This window comes from Schistocerca serialis, chromosome 9 (assembly GCF_023864345.2).
Source record: "Schistocerca serialis cubense isolate TAMUIC-IGC-003099 chromosome 9, iqSchSeri2.2, whole genome shotgun sequence".
Lineage (NCBI taxonomy): Eukaryota > Metazoa > Arthropoda > Insecta > Orthoptera > Acrididae > Schistocerca > Schistocerca serialis.
The window spans coordinates 497,496,717-497,515,564 of record NC_064646.1 but is presented as its reverse complement, the minus strand read 5'-3'; the positions used below and the strand labels follow the sequence as shown (position 1 = coordinate 497,515,564).

Sequence of the window (18,848 nt, the reverse complement as noted above, 5' to 3'; positions counted from 1 at the left end):
AACCAGACGGTCAACTCCCAAATAATTAGAACAGACAGAATCACATTAAATCTCCCAAGTACTACAAGACCCTCAACTCAGACCAATTTTACTGTACAAGTTCATTTAAAATGACTGCTTTAGACATGAAAGAGAATGCATTTGCACAGTGGCATTTTTTTTCTTTTTTATGAAATTCTTTGAATTCTGATTTTTAAAATACAAACTGTAAGTGAGCAAACAGTTCACAAACTAAATAAAAGAACTACAAATACAGATTTCCAGTGGAACTCTGTTATTAGCAGATTCACAGCCACTAAATTCTGAGACCTCTTAACCAGTGGCCCTATCTTGTGGTATAAATGCATAAGAAGTAAATAAGACACTAGCAGACAAATTGAGTTAACAAGCTACAGGCTGGGTAACATCAGATATTTAAAATGAATATAAAATCTCTGCGATTAAATAAAATATATTTATCTCTGATAGATAATACTGCTGACAACTCAAGTTTTTTTCATTAGATTTACATTGTAAGACATCAAAATTATGAGCAGTATCAGATAACTGAAAACCAGCTGTATTTCAGCAATTTTAAAAACAAACAAAATATTTTAGTTTATAAACATGTATCACAGTGTCCATTAACTTAAAAATTTTCAGCATGAAACATTTGGATATAAACAGTTCTGACTACATTTTTTTCCTGAATAAAAAAATATGAGAGAATAAAAAGAAAACTGCAGGAGTTTATACAATACAGATCCACATTAAATCCCATGTCTTATGAATTCATAGCTGAAAATATAGAATAAATTTCAGTATGTGCATTACACTTTGTTCTATAATAAAATGTTAAGCACACATTAAAACATTAAAGTTTGCCAAAAATTTCTTTACATTGCATTAGATGCAGAAACTAAAACAGAAAAATTCTTACCAGTCATGTGGATGCTCAAGATTTCAAATTTGGCACAACAGAAATTAATGTTTATGAAAATAAACACAATTCATAAATAAAGTGACATCAAGAGAAAGAGTACACATACAATATGAAATCTGCAAGTTTAAAAAAATCTTTGGTGTATCATTGAAACTTTGTCTTTTCATTTTACCCATTACACAAAAAGCAACAATCTGTGCTGCAGAACAACACAGTACAGTAGATGTGATGCATAAGCCTGAAGTTCCACTTCAGCTACTTCAGCACTACTCTAATTTGGTAATGGATAGAAACAGCCTCACCCCCTCTCCCGAAACATATTCTTTTGAGGGGAGCATGGTTCATTATTATAGTACATAACGATATTTACTTGTTTACAACAAGCGGATGGCCCCATAACATTTCTCTTAGCCATATTTTAATAACACCTGAGATTCAATTATTCTCAAGAACAACAATGTCACATTTTTTAAACATTCTTCCACAAGCAAATATCTTGACTACCACTAGGAACATCAACAAGTTGCAGATGTCACATTTGACAGCTTGTTGCAACATTATAATAAATTAAAAATGGAACCACATATGTACTTATATGAAGAAAAGTCAGTCGTACATACTGGTCCCCAGAAGCATCTTACAATTAAGAAGGACCAACACTTTGCACCTTAAGTACTCCACTTCGAAATTTTATTCGAGCACACAGTTTCACATTAATTCCTGAAAACATAATTTCATTGACACATTAAGCTTGCCAACAAAGATATTTATCAGCACCAGTTAGCTAGCAGTGAATGGGAGGACAGACTAACTGAAAAATACAATCACTTGTTCTTTGAGGTGTTCAACTGTGTAAGAACCCTTGCTATTGAACTGTGTTGTTGTTCGTGCATTGTCCAGGTCACAAGTAACACAACCTTATCCTTCAGCCAAAATGCCAGCTTACGCAGTGCCACAAAAGGAGATTCATACTCATTTGGCACTATTCCATTCACTGATGACTCAAAGAAGCTGAAGAGGGGAAACCAGATCCGTGTACGGTTTGAATCGCGCTGCATTAGAGCTTGGTTATTTGCCAGTGTGTGATAATACAGAAACAGACGTGATGTGATGTAGAATGCCACAAAAACGTCAATTGAATAGTGCTCATGTGCAGCAAGAATGAAGAAAATGCCAAACATGTTTAACACCCAAGTAAAGGTGTGTAGGTAGTACTGGTGTCTCGGTGAATCTGAAAAGAAAAATACATAACTAAAAATCCATAAAATTACAAAAACGTTCTTAAGCTTATAAGTTGGGTTGGAGCACATAAGGTGAGTCAGGACTGAAGGAAATATGGTTAAATATAGCATTTTCATCTCAGAAAATAGTTTTATAGGATCCTTGTGTATGAGACTTGTTGACAGACAATCTAAAGTTTACTCGTGATGCCACACTGTCCACAGTCAATGGAAAATTTAACTTTTTAATGTATCAGATAGTTAAAAATTTAAAAAGAAAGTTACCTGAAAAATAAAAATTCTCCATGCCTCTGGATAACATATACCACACGCCATGTTTATAAAATGACTACATTTAACAAAAAGTTTTTCAAGGAAACATCTCTGACAACTAACCACAATACTACATTATTAAAAACCAACAGATTAAATGAATCAAAAGGAGCCGGTACTTTACACAAAATCTGGTGCATCCAAAAAGTGAAATACTATTCCAGTGTCATTTATCTGTTTTTATGACTTATGTTTTTAAGCCAATTTCTCACTAACAGACATGGATATCACTGATTCAGTTTTAATGCTTTTATTTTTAAATTCACAGCCTGTTTTGGGCTAAAAAATGACTCTCAGATTGAGCTACTGGAAAGAAACAACAGAAATACAGAGTGCACTAAAAAATAATCTTTACACACACTTGTATGCATAAAATGATGAAAACTAATAACTACCATTTATGAAATTTTAACGGCAGTCCGGCTAGATACGGTGAAAAATGAGAAGAATATGTTCAATAACATAGTAACTACTAGTAATAAAATAGAGAAACTGCCTAGGTGAAGAGGCTTGGTATAAGCTAAGAACCGTGACACTTAGGTAATATGATGAGAACCAGAGCCCTGTGACACTAGATAAAGGTGACCACCAAGAGTGAGCAAGAGAACAGAGAGGCTACACAAGGAGTGAGCTCAGTTTGTAAACACTGGTGTGATACTATGACCATCTTTTAGGACAACTAGGAGTGAATGACACAGACTGACTAGCCCAACTGTTCACATTTAGAATGATAATTTTAAATGCGGAATAGGAGAAAGAATATTATAAAGTGGTGTAAATGACACGAAAGGCACATAGATAATTATAATATGACAAATTTTAAAGGATTAATGAACACATTAAAATGAGGAAACAAATAGGTGATAAAAACCACACTATAAAAAGCTAGCAGTTTAAAGAGACCTACACAGAATAAAAGCTAAATGAACAATAAAGTTATTGCTGTTAAAGTGATAGTCAGTGGTATTTAGTTACTCTACATTTAGCAAGGTTCCAGTAGTATGCCATAATATAAAGTCAATAAAACCATTAAAAGTCTGCAGAAATCTACTGGAAGTAGAATTCTTAAGTGTGCAGAACAAAAACTGAACCATAATGTTTCTATTATAAGAGATAGTCATATGCCATTTAGTGGCTGCACACTTAGCAGAGTTCTAGTGCTGTGCTGTAGTTAGGAATTATTAAGACCATTGAAGGTACATATGCAATGCAAAATTATCAGAAACTAGAAAGAGAAAAGCATGAAACTGGATGCTGCTACAAGAAGGAAAAATTATGTAATAGGGCTGTGCACTTACGGAAGGTTGTTCATTCTTAAGTGTACAAAAGATCATGATTAATATTGCAGAGAATTTCAATTTCTTCTAGCATCTTTAAAACTTGGCCCTTAGGCTGATGATGGCAAGTACTGCAATCTATGTTTATGGCCAAAATAGAATGAGTATTATTTTTCAAGTCAGTCACGACTGATTTTGAATTGCTGAGATTTTTGGGTTTACTGAAACGTATATTAAAGGAGCAGCCAGGTTGGACTGTATAGATTGATGTGCAGCTGCTACACTGAATCAGATAGATACCTGACAGTGTAGTGATTGTATTCTCTAGTTTTGTGGTCTTTCATTTGGTATCCGACTTTATCGGAGGCATAGAAGGCATGTAAAGTTTCCACTTTCCTAAGCCATTTACCAAGCCTATCAGATATAATACCTACATGTTTGATCATAGAGTGGGCCTCGACTACTGCAGTGAAGCACTGCACAGTGAATAGCCATTTCACACTGCTTTCTCCAATTCAAAGAACAATGAATAATTGAACTAGCTGTTGTATGTTTCCTGAATATGTTACCATCAACTTCGCGACCTCTTAAAATTATTTCCAGATATAAAAATGGGAGGATTGAAGCCACAGTGGTGTTCTAATGTAAACTGGATTTTGGGGTGCATTTATTCATTTCTTGTTGAAAACATTGCAATTGAGTGCCAGTCTGACTGTAAAGAAGCAGTGCCAGTCTGACTGCAAAGAAGCAAAAGTCACTTATGTATCTTCTGTAACAGATTATTCATCGAACATGTTGGGGATGGGTTGAGAAAAATCCATACTCGGCATGGTTGATGCAAATATTAGCTATTATGCTGGCGCCTGGGGATCCCACAACTAACATCATCAATCTGTCTGTATATGGTATTTTTGTAACTATAATCCAGGACAGTTCTGAGTAAAATTCTGTCTTGTTTTGTTTTAGGGTGCAAAAACAACTAAGGTCATATGCACCCATGTCAGAACCTTAGAACACTATTATGAAAAAGGAGTTAAAAGCGATTATGCATTAAGCCCAATCGAGGGAAAGAAAGAGAGCTAAGAACAAGGACATCCTCTTGGAGAAACATTCACAAGATACGCTGTAAAGACAACGGAGGTTCCAAACTACAGATTAAATGTCCTTCGCCATGTTGCCATGATGGACAAAAAGACAAGAGCACACGAGCAAGTGTGCCCGCACACACAAATAACCACCAACTTCAGCATGTATGTGTCTTAATTGTGTCTTGTCTGCAACTTGATGTGTTTTCTTTACAGTAAGTAGCAATCTGACTTTTCCTACCTGGTTGATACATTAGAACTTAAGTGGAAAAAAGGGCATTTGGACAGGAAGTTGTAAACAGTCAAAGGTTGATGACAATGAGCACAAAGTGGTGGGGGACGACCACTTAACAAATGTCAATGGCTAAACTGACAGCGCCTGATACACAACCTAGCTAAAATGATCTCCTCACGGCAAGAGGGCCAAGAGGAGGTCGTCCAAGCTGCTGGGAGAGGTTTAATTCCCCAGAGCTTGTTCCCATGAAGGGAAGACCAATGGTTATGCCAAAGGGACACCACCTGCTGACACACAGCAACACGGAGATCATCGGAAGGAATCGAAGAACTAGCAGGCCGAGGTACGAGAGCTGCAGTCTTGGCAGCAGCATCAGCGTCCTCGTTTCTTCTCAGACCAATGTGACCAGGAATACACACAAACGTCACAGTGACTCCATCAAAAGTGAGCAAGTGACAGCTTTCCGGGACATGTTGCACTAAGGAATGGACAGTGTACAGCACACAGAGGCTTTGGACAGCACAGAGTGTCAGAGCAGATGACGCAATTGAAAAGCCTATGTTGCCGGATGTGCTCTGTGGCCTGATACAGGGTGAAGAGCTCTGCTGTAAACACTGAGCAGTGTTCTGGAAGCCAATATCAACCGTCAGGGCCAATTGAAGAATGCACACCTGACACCATGGTCAGTCTGAGAGCCAACAGTATACCCGAAGGTACTATCACTAACTTCCAAGAGAAGGTCAAGAAACTTACACTGCTAGATAGAATCTGGAATAGTGGCCTTAGGAAGCGAATGAAGTCCAAGGTGAACACAGGCCGCTCCACAAAGCCAAGGAGGTGAAGGTTTCACATCCATCTGGAAAGTGGCAGGTAGCTTAGAGTCAAGATGATGGAGCAACAGCCAAATGCGAACTCCAGGAGGTAACAAAGAAGAGGGACATGCCCCGTGCTGGAGGTCAAAGGAGTCATTGAAGGAGGAAGCACAGGATGGTTAGCCAGGCATGGCAGACAAATGGCACGTGTATCCGCAGAGTAGAACATCACGTCAGTATGACAGCAGTGGTTCAGCAGCTTCTGCATAGAGACTTTCATCTGGGCTAGTGTAAAAGGCGTCAGTAGCCAAATGGATGTCACGTGGTGGATAGCGTTGAGATGGCGTAAGAGGGACAGATTGCAGATGCATAAACAAAGCACCTGTAGTATAGCTTCACATGGACAAGGGACTGCTACAAATGGAGGAGAATAGTCCAATCCACTCTCTTCAAAGTACCGCTTAGGACATGTAGGACACTGAGGGACCAGCTACAGCAGGCATCCATTTAAGGCATCTGGGAGGCCCAAGAAAGTTTTCCATCACACACAAGCCATAGGAAATTCACAGCTTCAGCAAATAGAAGAACAGCAGGCCCAAGATGTAAAGACGGTGGAAGAAACGCATTGCACCACCAGAAATTGATACAAGCAGTTTTGTAGGTGGAAAAGCAAAAGCCATTGTTGATGTTCCATGCGTCAAGATGATCGAGACATTGTTGAAGACACTGCTTAAGGAAACAAGTCCATGGAGAATTGCAAAATCATCGACAAAAAGGGAGACGGAGATGCCTGGTGGGAGACGGGCGATAACAGGGTTAATGGTTAAAGCAAAGAGGACGACACTCAGGGTGGAGCCCTGAGGCACACTGCTTTCCTGGGCAAGTGTGTGTCACAAGGTACAACCCACACGTACCTTGAAAACTCTGCCTTTTAAAAATTCCTGAAGGAAACGGAGTAGGTGGTCTCTGAAGCCCCACGTGTTGAGAGTAAGGAGGATACCAGTCCTCCATCAGGTATCTTAGGCTTTCTCTAGATCAAAAAACATTGCCACAATCTGTTATTTCTGCATTAAACCATTCATGACATGGTCGGACAAAGTGATAAGATGATCAACTGCAGAACAGCGTGCTTGAAATCCATGTTGTGCAGTGGTTACTAAATTGAGGGACTCAAGCCAATGTATCAGCCGGGCATGAATCATACACTCCATCACCTTGCAAAAACAGCTGGTTAGAGAAATAGGGCAGTAGCTAGAAGGAAGGTGTTTTTCCTTACTGGGTTTAGGTCTGGGTATGGCAGTGGCTTCACACCAGCATCTGGGAAACATGCTCTATGCCCAGATATGATTGTACATATGAAGGACAAACTACTTGCCCCCTAAAGAAAAGTGCTGAAATATCCGAATGTGGAAATCGTCCAACCCTGGTGCTGAAGTTTGGGATGAAGTGAGAGTGTGATCTAGCTTCCTCATAGTAAAGGCGGCATTTTAGCATTCACGATTCTGAGTGGAGAAGGGTATAGCCAGTGCCTCCTCCACTTGTTTCTGATGGAGGAAAGCATGGTGATAGTGGCTGCAGCTTGAAATCTCTGCAAAATAGTGGCCTAAGGTATTGGAGATAGCAATGGGGTCCACTATGACACCATCTAATATGGTCAGGGGAATGGACCTTGGTCCCTGAGCGCCACCAGAGTTTGCCCACATGACGGAAGAGGGAGTGGAACTGTTAAAAGAACAAGTAAACGAAACCCAGCCGGCTTTTTTTTCTATCCCAAAGAATGCAATGACACTGCTCTCACAACTGTTCGTAATAAATACAGTGTGCCATCATAGGATGGCTGCGGAAAACACGGAGATCATGTCTGCGAGCGAATTTCTCAATGGAACATCTCAGTCCACCAAGGGTCTGGGACAAGGCATGGTAAAGATGAAGTGCAAGGAATGGAATGTTCTGCAGCGGTAAGGTTAACATTTGTAAGGTATTCTGCCTGGTCATCACAACTGTTGTTTGGCGAATGTCACCAGGGAGAAGTAAAGCCTCCAGTTGGACATACAAAGCTACCAATTGAGTTTACACGTAGGTGGGGTAGGAGTTAGCTAACAGACAGTAAACGGGAAGTGGTCACTTAAGTACATGTCAGAGAGAACAGGCCACTCAAAACGATGTGCAAGCTGGGCAGTGCAGAACGAGAGGACCATATGCGAATATGGTGTGCATGGAGTCTGAAAGAAATATGGGTGCTCCAGTGTTAAGGCAGATGATGTAGAGTTGATTGAGAATGACAGATAAAAGGACACCTTTTGGAGAGTTTCTGGAAGAGCCCCCACAGGATGGTGTTCATTAAACTCATCAAGCAGCAAAAAAGGGGTGAGGAAGTGGCCCAATAAGATGGAGGAAGTCTGCCCTGGCAACACCAAATGACGGAGGGATGTAGACGGTACAAAGAAAAGGTGAAGCAAAGGAGGAAAATGGTCTGCAACAGTTTGTAGCTGGGTGTTCAGTGAGATAGTTTCTCTGTGATCATCATCCCGGAGGAGCAGCACAACTCCCCACAAGATGGAAATTCATCCTCTGGGGAACAGTCAACACAGACCAGAAAGAAATGCAGGAGGTCAAAGAAGTCACGACGATGCAATTTTGTTTTCTGTAGGCAGAAAACAAGTAAATGCTGCAATTTCAATAGCAGGCGTAATTCCTTCTTGTTGGATCTAAGGCCATGAACATTCCACTGGGGAAGATTCATGACAAGAAAAGGAGAGAAGGGGAAGAAAATGAAGCGTTGTCACCTAAGTGGCCGTCGAGTGCCAGCCTTCGAAGACTCACGGCTACGCTACAGGGCACAGAGGCTGGAGGATCCTGTTCCATGAGATGCACAGAGCCATCAGCATTCTGAGTTGGCCTGTACATTCCAGTGCAGAAAAACGGTTGGTGGTGTGCACTGGTGAAACAGAGGTTGGCCAGATGAGGGTATCACGTGGTGACACCGTTTAAGAGGTTCTCCAACTTGGCAAAGGAGAAGACAGTTTGTCTTTGATTTTTTAGAGCCTTTGCGATTGTCAAATGAAGACTCAGATGTTTGTTGGCTGGAGAGACATAAGTTTTCAAGAAAGCATTCCTTTTGTGCTTTCCGGACTTCCGGTTGTGAAGAATGGGATTTCACCACCAGTGGCAAAAATTTGGAGGTTTGGTGCACAGTTGGAAGATAAGGAGACGGGGATGCTACCATGATAGTGGGTGATTTGATAACTGCGCAGTGCTGAATTTTAGGTCACAAGTCTGAGTGGCCACATCCTTCGTGGAGTGAGGCATAGCAAGAGTAGTACTGTAAGTGCCAGATGGCAAAACACTGGGCTTTTGACTAACAACTTGCAAGCAACAGGGTAAGGTACATTTTCTTTCACCCAAATCTCCTGGACAAACCACTCTTCGAAATACACTGAGCATTCTTGGAATGAGGTGGAATTGCCTCCTTTGCAACTGATGCAGTGGGGAGGTGGAGGTGGGCAGTAGCCCCTTTGAGCATCCCTGCCACAAGTAACACAGTTGGCAGTGTTTTTACAGGACATTTGAGTGTGGTTGTGAAATTGACACTGGTAGCAATGCATGGGGTTTGGAATGTATTGTTTGACTGTGATGACTTCATAGCCTGCTTTCATGTTCTATAGCAGCACTGCTCGATCAAAAGCGAGAAAAATACTGTGTGTACGAACTATGGTGGCATCAATCTTTTTCATTACTCAATGGACCGCAGTGACACCCTGATCGAAGAGATAAGTTTGGATTTCTCCCTCAGTCAGACTATCATGCAGCCGAGTGTAAATAACACCACGTGAAGAATTCAGTATTCAATGGGTCTCAAAACAAACAGGATAGCCAAGGAGGAGAGAAGCTGTAAGCAATTGTTGGGCTTGAAAATTGCTATCAGGACCAGCAATTGCATCACCACCTTTCTGAATAAAAAACTGATTAACCATAGCAAAGGGCTGACCGTCTTCAGTATGTGATACCACAAGGAACCAAGGTGTGTCTTTGAGAGTCTGAATATTTAGCCTCATTTTATTTATGTTTAGTAGACAGAGACTGAGATGAAGGTGAGTGGCTCATTGTGACAAAAATTCATCACAATTGTCAGCATCTCCGAGGCATGCTCCTTCCAACTGGGGGCTCCCTCGGAGGTAGGCTCACCCACTTTAGGTGATTGTTCACACCTCAGATCACACCTCCCAAACTTCTGACAGAGGGACCAACTGGAAATTTGGGAAAGTCACAGCTCAGGCAATCACCTCTCCCTGGGTCTGCCTCTACCAGAAGGTAAGTGCAAACACTACCTGTCAATCGGGGCTGGGAATTATGCATTACACAGTCACCTCCTGGGTGTCAAATGCATGGGCCGGCCTTCAGGAGCATACAAGGAGGAAGAAGAAACATAGAGGAACCTCTAACACCGAAATGGAGGGACAGTATGAGATGAAGAAAGAAAGGAAAGACAGATGAGCTGTTCTGATGTCGTGCTATCAAAGCCTCAGAACACATTCCTGAAAATGTCACAGATATGTTCCCTGCGGTAGGGGAAAAAGGTAGTATAGACACGCAACACTGAAAGGGAAGAGGTGTTGCAAAGTCCAAGCACAAACTTACCAAAGAGTGGTGAGCCCCCGGGCAGGGAGGGGAGCCTCAGCAAAATGAGGAATTTGTTATGGGTTTGCATTTCTAGGCGAGAGTGCTATTGTAATTTGGACTCCATGATAGGAATGACTTCTTTAATGGGGATATTTGTGCATATACTTATGGTGTCCAGACTTGCTAGATTTGTACTGCTTGTTACATTTACCTGATTGTGGTGTGTAATTAAATCATCATCTTAGCATGTCAATGACAACCATTTAAATGATGTGTAGAGCCTGAGCAAGGTGCACTGCTTCTGGGCTTCCTGATGCCAGATTGTCTTGTGTCACAGTGCATGAGGAGGTGGTGTAAACAGGACAGTGGAGGAAATAGATCATTGTCTCCTCGACACCACATGCACAGGACGCAGCTTCACTATCACCGAGTCCCCATTTTAATGTGCAGTTTTACTCTGGCCGATGCCCACCACAAAGACAATTACATTCAGTTCATCACAAGAATAAACCTGATGTAAACATTACACTATGCATTCTTCTGTGTTTGCTGTAATCTCATTTGATTTTGTTTCACATGGAGTGGAAACTAAGCTGTCTTGAGTATAGTCAAGTACGATAATGAAGTTACATTTTACGCTGTGCATTACAGATATATTGACTCAGCAATAATATAGGACAACAGCTTTACTGGCACATTTAACTTGGACAGCAATGGTGTGAACAGTTGCAGTACAGACATAAAGAGAGACGAGTAGAGAATGATATAGTTTTGAACATTGTTTAATTTTTTTTTTTTTTTAATGGGAAAACTCAGTCAGTACACTTCTTAGGTGATATGATGGAAAGTATAACACGCTCTCAGTCTTCGCTAACACTGTGCTGTAATTAAAAACAAGAACGGTGAAAATGTTGTTGTTGTTGTCTTCAGTCCTGAGACTGGTTTGATGGAGCTCTCCAAGGTACTCTATCCTGTGCAAGCTTTTTCATCTCCCAGTACTTAGTGCAACCTATACCCTTCTGAATATGCTTAACGTATTCATCTATTGATCTCCCTATACGATTTTTACCCTCCACGCTGCCCTCCAATGCTAAATTTGTGATCCCTTGATGCCTCAGAATGTGTCCTACCGACTCGTCCCTCCTTCTTGTCAAGTTGTGCCCCAGACTCCTCTTCTCCCCAATTCTATTCAATACCTCCTCATTAGTTATGTGATCTACTCATCTAATCTTCAGCATTCTTCTGTAGCACCACATTTCGAAAGCTTCTATTCTCTTCCTGTCCAAACTATTTATCGTCCACGTTTCATTTCCATACATGGCTACACGACATACAAATACTTTCAGAAACGACTTCCTTGGCTGGTGAAAATAACTGACTTTAACAAAGAATTTTTCTGTATGAGCTATGTGTGGCATATAAGCACAATGCTGGGATTTCACAAAGCAGTTAAATATTGACCTCACTGAGGGTATTACTGTCAGTTATCTGGTAATCTCTGAACTCCTTCCATATCAGACTGAGGAATAGATTTCACTAATGCTACGTTGATAACAAGGCAATCAGCAACAGAATCCCAAGCCACCAGAAAGTCCACATATCTTCCTCTTTTATGATGTGCTGTTCTGCATTTCACCATCGCTCAGCAGTTGTGTGTCAAAGCTTCATGCATTAGTCCCAGTATGTTTGGCAGTTTAACTGTCTTGTTATTTCTCATGACAAATCCCATAACGTGGCTGCAGATCAATTCCATTGGGTTCCGATTGCAATGTTAAAGTAACAACTGTAAAAATGCGGTATTTGTACAGTGTGCTCGATGCCATGAAAATTGTTTTCCTTGTTTCTACGATGCTTATCACTCTGGCTCATGTGAGACCACATCTGTCTTACAAAACAATGGGCATATTCAAACAAAGAGTATTTGATTTTTTTTAATTTTTCCCTAAAAAATTAAATTTTGTAATGTTCAACTTCAACAACCTTTTATAAAATACAGATAATTAAGAATGTGTATCTCCAATGAAAACCAGAATTTTGTGTGCAATATGTAGTTAGAAACTAGAAAATGTGCATTTATCTCGAAAAAAAATGATGGTCAAGTGCAAGTTAATTACCATACATGTGATGAATTTCATACTGATTTAGATATTCAAACCGAACAAAAAATATTGTAGACTGCAATGGGTTTCAAACAGCTCCCAACACACAATTATAAATCTATGACGCTACCGATCAAACCACGCACATAATTGAAATACTCTTCCTTATATTTATCACATTGTGTTTCTCGAAAAATGTCAAAGGTGATTTTTCTCTGTAATCTTGTGAAAAACTTTAAGAACAACTTATTTCTAACAATTAATGGTGTTCCACGAGCGTGTTTCACTATGAAGCAGGAAGCAGTGTCCTCCAGTTTCACAGCGAGACAATCAGAGCACAAGTAGTGCTTACAGAGATGGTAGCTGTACACGATTTTTGAAATAAAAATTACTTAGCTAAATTATGATGAAGAAAAATGTTGATGGTTGTTAATACATCAGGATTCTTAAAGTTTCATTTACAGTGAGATAGTAATAAGATATCTAATAAATAAGATGGACCTACATTCAAGAGCGAAACAACAACAGTGTACAAGAGCTATGGCTGCTGATCAATAATCGTGCATGTGTTTGTTTACATCAGGTGTATTCTTACGATGAACGAAGTATAAGTGATCTCCCTGCTGGCCATGGCAGGCTGTTTCCTGGGGTGTAGCTCCTCTGTTGGTGGTATCCAATCACTTTTAACTCTTTCCTGCCAGTGTTCAAGCCTGTCTTCTACCTTAGACTTCACTAAGGAAGAGGCACTTTGGATGAAACTTTTCCTGCTGCAAAGATGTCAAGCAACACTTTCATGCCCATGAAGTGGGTGGGTCATCAGTGCTGACTTTGTTCCTTTCAGATTTTGCTGTTGCTGTGTGATACCAGGTAGAGCTATTCCAGCCAGAACCTGAATCTTCTCAACTGGAGGTGGTGTCAAGCATCCTGGTCACTTTGCAATAAGTTTCGTGAACAGTGATATAAACCTGGTTTGAGTGGCAGGATTGGTACCACACAGGAGAAGCATATTCTCCTGCTGAATAGCACAAGGCAAGAGCCAACATCCTAAGTAGATGTGGGCTTGCCCGGCAACTTGTACCTTTGAGTTTTTTTTAAGGATATCTGAGAGATGGCGCCATTAAGTTAGTAGACTGTTCTGTCTGACGCCACTAGCTCAAGGGTAGTATCGACTATCCCTCTTGCAGCCCTGCTGCCAATATCTCTGAGGAAGAGGTGGTATCTGTGGGTTGTGTCCTCATAAGCTCCTTGCTTGCGATATATATACAGGTTCACTGGCCCGAGAGAGGAGGCACCAAGTTTAGGGATTGGCAGTAGGGTTGCAACAAGAGGAGTCACAAGGTCTGAGTGGTCGAAGCCATGAGCTACGCAAGCAGGGCCTGCGCAAAGTAATGATACGGGAGTACCTCACCGGGGTCAGTGTTGACTACAAGCTGCAAGCCGACACTCCATCGGTTGGTTGGCATCATTTGTGTCTGATGACCGCTCGGGCTTGGCTGCCCCCTTCTACCTGGCTGTGATTGGCACCATTCAGTAACCGTCATGATGCACCATAGATCCATGGAGTTACTTGCAGATAAAGGAGTGTAACATTCTGTAATCCTTGTGGTGATTGATGTCATTGTCTACCTGACGACCTAATTATTTTCTGGTTTGTACCCGACCCTCAGAGTTTTACTCAGGTGGCCCTTTGTTGTAAATATAGGCCGTAGTATTTTACTAGCCACTAGCTGTCATTTGAAAATGTGTTGGACATTATATTGCCCTTCCTTTCTAGTTTACATCCGATTAATGAATCAGCTCCTGGTCGGAAACACAGTCAGAACAATTGTACCAAGGCACACGTGGCCGCTAAACAGGGGGCTTGTTAGATTTACATGTTAAATGGTTCAATTCCTTGATTGTAATTGTATTTGAGATAATCTGAACTACCTGCTGTACTAAGGTGTGTGTTCCTGTCTTTGAAAGACCGGGTCATTGTTGGTGTATTTTTAACTGGATCTTGTGGTTTTCCTGAGTGAGATGTCTTGTAGTAAGTGCTCATACATAATGTTTTAAAATATTCCTTCAGAGCAGCCTTCATAACTGAGAAGCAATTTAACTTTTGACATATTAAAAGCCAACTGTCACCCAGGGTTTAGCCAGAATAAGATTGTCAAAAGGGAAAGGTTGGGATCCAGTCGCACCTTGGTTGCAGATTGAAATGGAAAGGTTGCACGCTTTGAAGCAAGCCTTATCATTGTCATAATGGTTTCCTAATTTGTTTAACCTTTAAGCACAGGTCCGCATCTAAACCCCAAACCTTTCAATATACAGTTTCCAAATTAAATAAATAAGTAAATATTACATCTGTTTGAGTAGTTTAAACACCCTTGTCATCAATATTACATATATGTTTTCATGTGTTGCAGAAGGGCATTTAATAAAAGAAACTGTGTCCAGCACAGTAGTAAACACTGCTGTTTCACCCAATAATGGGCGGGCTGCAGGTCCGGGCCCTTGTAATTATTATCATGTTGTTCTTGTTTTGATTTTTCTTGTAAAAGCTTATTCATTTCACAGATTTGTTGATTTGTGAAGAAAACATAATTATGATTATATATTGTCAAACAGTTGGGTGAAAAGAAAGTTACACTGGTGGGTCCTCCCTTTCACATTTTCCTTCGTACCAGTAAATACCATGTCTCAATATTGTTTCGTGTCATGGCCTTCATTCTGACATTGTCACAATGTTCTCTGAATGTCAGACTTCCCCAGGTATTTAGCAGTAGCGCTGTAACAGAGGAGTTCCCAGCCATGAGACTTTTTAACCTGCCGTCAGCTTATTTACTATGGAGATTGAAAGTGCTGACTGACTTCAGGCTGCTGGTCTTTTAATACTGTCCCAAGACATCAAGAGCAGATGAACGTTGTCTTTCAACGCCTTCAAATGACTTGCAGGTTGGGAAGAGGGGGTCATATTGTCAGCATAAATAAATGAGGTGGAAGCCTTGTTAAATGATTGATCAGTGTACAAGTTAAATAGTGCGGTAGCATGAACATGTTCTTGGAAAAGAGCATGTTTTGGTGTTCTGAAAACTAACACAGCAGCTCTGCAGTGATCTTCATAAAGCCACAATCTTTTGATTTGTTGAACAATTTTGGGAGAAATTTCCTGGTGTTTAACATGTCATAAGCCACACCGAGGTCAACACAAGCAACACTGATAACAAGACATTTCTCGAAGGCATCATCAATATGCTGGGTAAGATCCGAAATCTACCCTGGGCAAGACTGCCCAAGTTGGAAGCTGGCTTGTTCTCTAATAAGCTTATCTTCTATGAGTGGGATGAGCCGGGCTAAAAGGGTCTGTTCAAATAGCTTGAATGGATGGCCGAGTAAAGGTATTGGCCGAGTAAAGGTATTGGCTGAAAATTTTTTGAGTCATCTTGTGATTTTCTGCCCAATGCCGTGTACAGCTGATGCCTGATGACCCGGCACACTCACCACAGAGCAATGCCTTGCACGTTGGCATCCCGTCAGACACTTGCAACGGATGCTGTTCGATTTCACTGTGTCATCTGCCACATTAAGACTGGTGTGACAATCACCAGACACAGGTGGCACTATTTCGCATCAGCAAAACCACGTGGCACTGGCCACTTCCGTGTATCCCTATGCCAGCTGGCCAGCCCACCACAACATACTTTAATAGAGATTCAGTTTCCATTGTTCATGTTTTATTGTTTTGTTAGAGAAGTTAATTCTGTTGTTCAGTGCTACCTGGGCACCAATTTCTTTACTGTGTGCACCATTCCATAATGGGATACTTCACAAACGTTTCTCGGCAGTTATTTAAGATTTGGCAGAGCCAGTCAGTACCTCTTTTGCCAATGTGTTTAGCCGTTCTACAAGTACATTGTCTACCCTGACAGCTTTGCCACCTTTCAGAGCTCTGATACCACTAGTGACTTCTTTGGTTGTGATAGGATGGCTGATGCTGTCAGTTTCTCATTTTATATCACCTGTTACCTTAACAATCCTCAATCTGCTGCACTTTCCATTAAGTAGAAGTTGAGAAGTGGTTTCATTTGCAGTGACAATGCTAAATCTTACAGGTTCATGGGGGTTGTGGAATAATTTATTTACTGTGGACCAGGCCTTCTTGCTGTTGTGCGGTCTGTCATCAGTTTGCACCACTCGGCTCCGAGTGGGACCAACTTTGTACTTTGGAGTCTCACGTAACTCCCTCATTACATCAGAGAAAAGGTGTTACTCAATGCTATGACAGTAATCGGCATATAGCTGCGCTTCATCATCCTTGTAACCCTGGTATTCAGATGATTCTGCAGCACCTTGGGATGCTCTAATATGCAGCTTTATGCACGAGCTTGATGAATGCACCATTATTCTTTGGATTGGGATGTATTTTCAACATTTTGTCTTCAACTCAGTTTCGTGGGGCTGTCCCACTTTGGATGTTCATAGTTCAATTTGTGTCTAAATTGTATGACTTGAGATTATAAAATTTTTTGAGTGGTACACATAACTGGTCAGTGTTGTGTGGAAAGTATTGCTTAGAGAACTTGCTTCTTTATCATCTGACTGACATAATACCTGGCAAAAAGGATATCAGGTTTGTAACTCTTCTTCCATTGACAGGAATAGAATATATTTCGTTGCTTTGGGTCACCTATGAGTTTGAGGTAGTGACTTGCACTCTGCCCACCACTCAACATCGAGTCCACTGTTGTTACATGCACTATATCTGCAATCTTATTCTTCTGTCAATCATTTGCACCATTCGCACATGATATTTCAATGGTGTGACTCGCTGTTTTCTTCAGTTGCTGCCTGTCTTCTTCAGGGAGCATTTGAAGAAGACGGAAAGTCCCGCCGTTGAAATATGTTCCGAGAATAACATGAACAAAAGCCTAAAGAATTACAATGTGGTGTGTGCTGAAGTTGCTGATAATGATTTTTTGGGGTTTGGTGATTTTCTGGGGGCTTAGAAAATAAATTTAACAGCAGAGGGTTTGGAGACAGAAGCTACAGTGCACTTATGAGTTCCACCATTAAAATTTCGATGTCATCATCATGTTAGACAAGTGGATTTCATTACTAGGTTTGGTTTGCAGAATAATACACTCCATACTTTGAGTGAGACATCTCTATAACTAGTCTCATGCCATCAATTCTCTGTTGGCAGTTGTTTGTACCGCAGTGGGTTACTTGTATGCATAACATATCACAGACAAGTAACTAAATGCTCTATTCTTGATTGAATAATCTGTATAAAAATAATAATATTTACTGACGAAACTTTACAGTTCTTAGGTCAACAAATAGGCCAGGAAATTAATGCCCACTCAACCTCACAACTAAGTTCCTTGCACAAATCCAGAAGGGTCTTAAAGAAACACATCCTGTTCACTTTGCTCTTTTAAAAGAACTGTTACCAATGAACCCGAGATGATCTACTTTCAGAGCTGTTAAGCCACACAAGGCACAGGCTCCTTTAAGGTTGTTTGTTACTGCTGTTAGTTTCCCAGATTATTTGTTGGCCAAGGAACTACTAAGTGACCTCAGTAAACATTATGATCTTCATTCATATCATGCAACCAAGAATAGATACCATTTAAGTACACATCTCAATCACGTATCTGTAACCAGCAATACAAAACCAGCAGTCTGGACATAAGCATGTAGACAAATATCCCCATTAAAAAAATGACTCCTATCATCCAGCACCAAATTCTAGCAGCACTCTCACTTAGAATCACAAATTAACAAATTTCCATCTTGCTCAAAATCACCTTGGATTACAGCTATAAAAACACCTTATACCAGAAATGTCACAGAGTGATGCATGTAAAATGAGTAGCTTTAGTAACACAAAACCAGAAAAGTAATTGCAAAAATAGTAGTATAAGGCTAAAAAATAGTAGCCATTTTAGTAACTTCAATATTTATTGTTTATCATTACAACCAATTCATACAAATACAATTCATATTTATAAGTATGATAAACAAATCATTTTTAAGTGTAATGGTGTTGTTGTGGTCTTCAATCCAAAGACTGGTTTGGGCTACACTACATACAAATACTTTCAGAAAAGACTGCCCGACACTTAAATCTATACTCGATGTTAACAAATTTCTCTTCTTCACAAACACTTTGTCTACCATTGCCAGTCTACATTTTATATCCTCTCTACTTTGACCATCATCAGTTATTTTGCTCCCCAAATAGCCACCAACTACTTTAA

The 18,848-nt window shown here is 40.5% G+C and overlaps 1 protein-coding gene across 3 annotated transcripts in view; it reads right to left on the bottom strand.

Annotated features, from left to right (window-relative positions):
- Nucleotides 1-440: 440 nt before the first annotated feature.
- LOC126419128 (ceramide phosphoethanolamine synthase-like) overlaps nucleotides 441-18,848 on the bottom strand; it is a 70,918-nt gene continuing 52,510 nt past the window's right edge. For all 3 annotated transcript variants that reach the window (XM_050086233.1, XM_050086234.1, XM_050086232.1), the window contains exon 6: nucleotides 441-2,153. In XM_050086233.1, coding sequence (XP_049942190.1) covers nucleotides 1,747-2,153 — 407 coding nt within the window. In that variant the 3' untranslated portion in view covers nucleotides 441-1,746. The remainder of the gene's footprint in view (nucleotides 2,154-18,848) is intronic.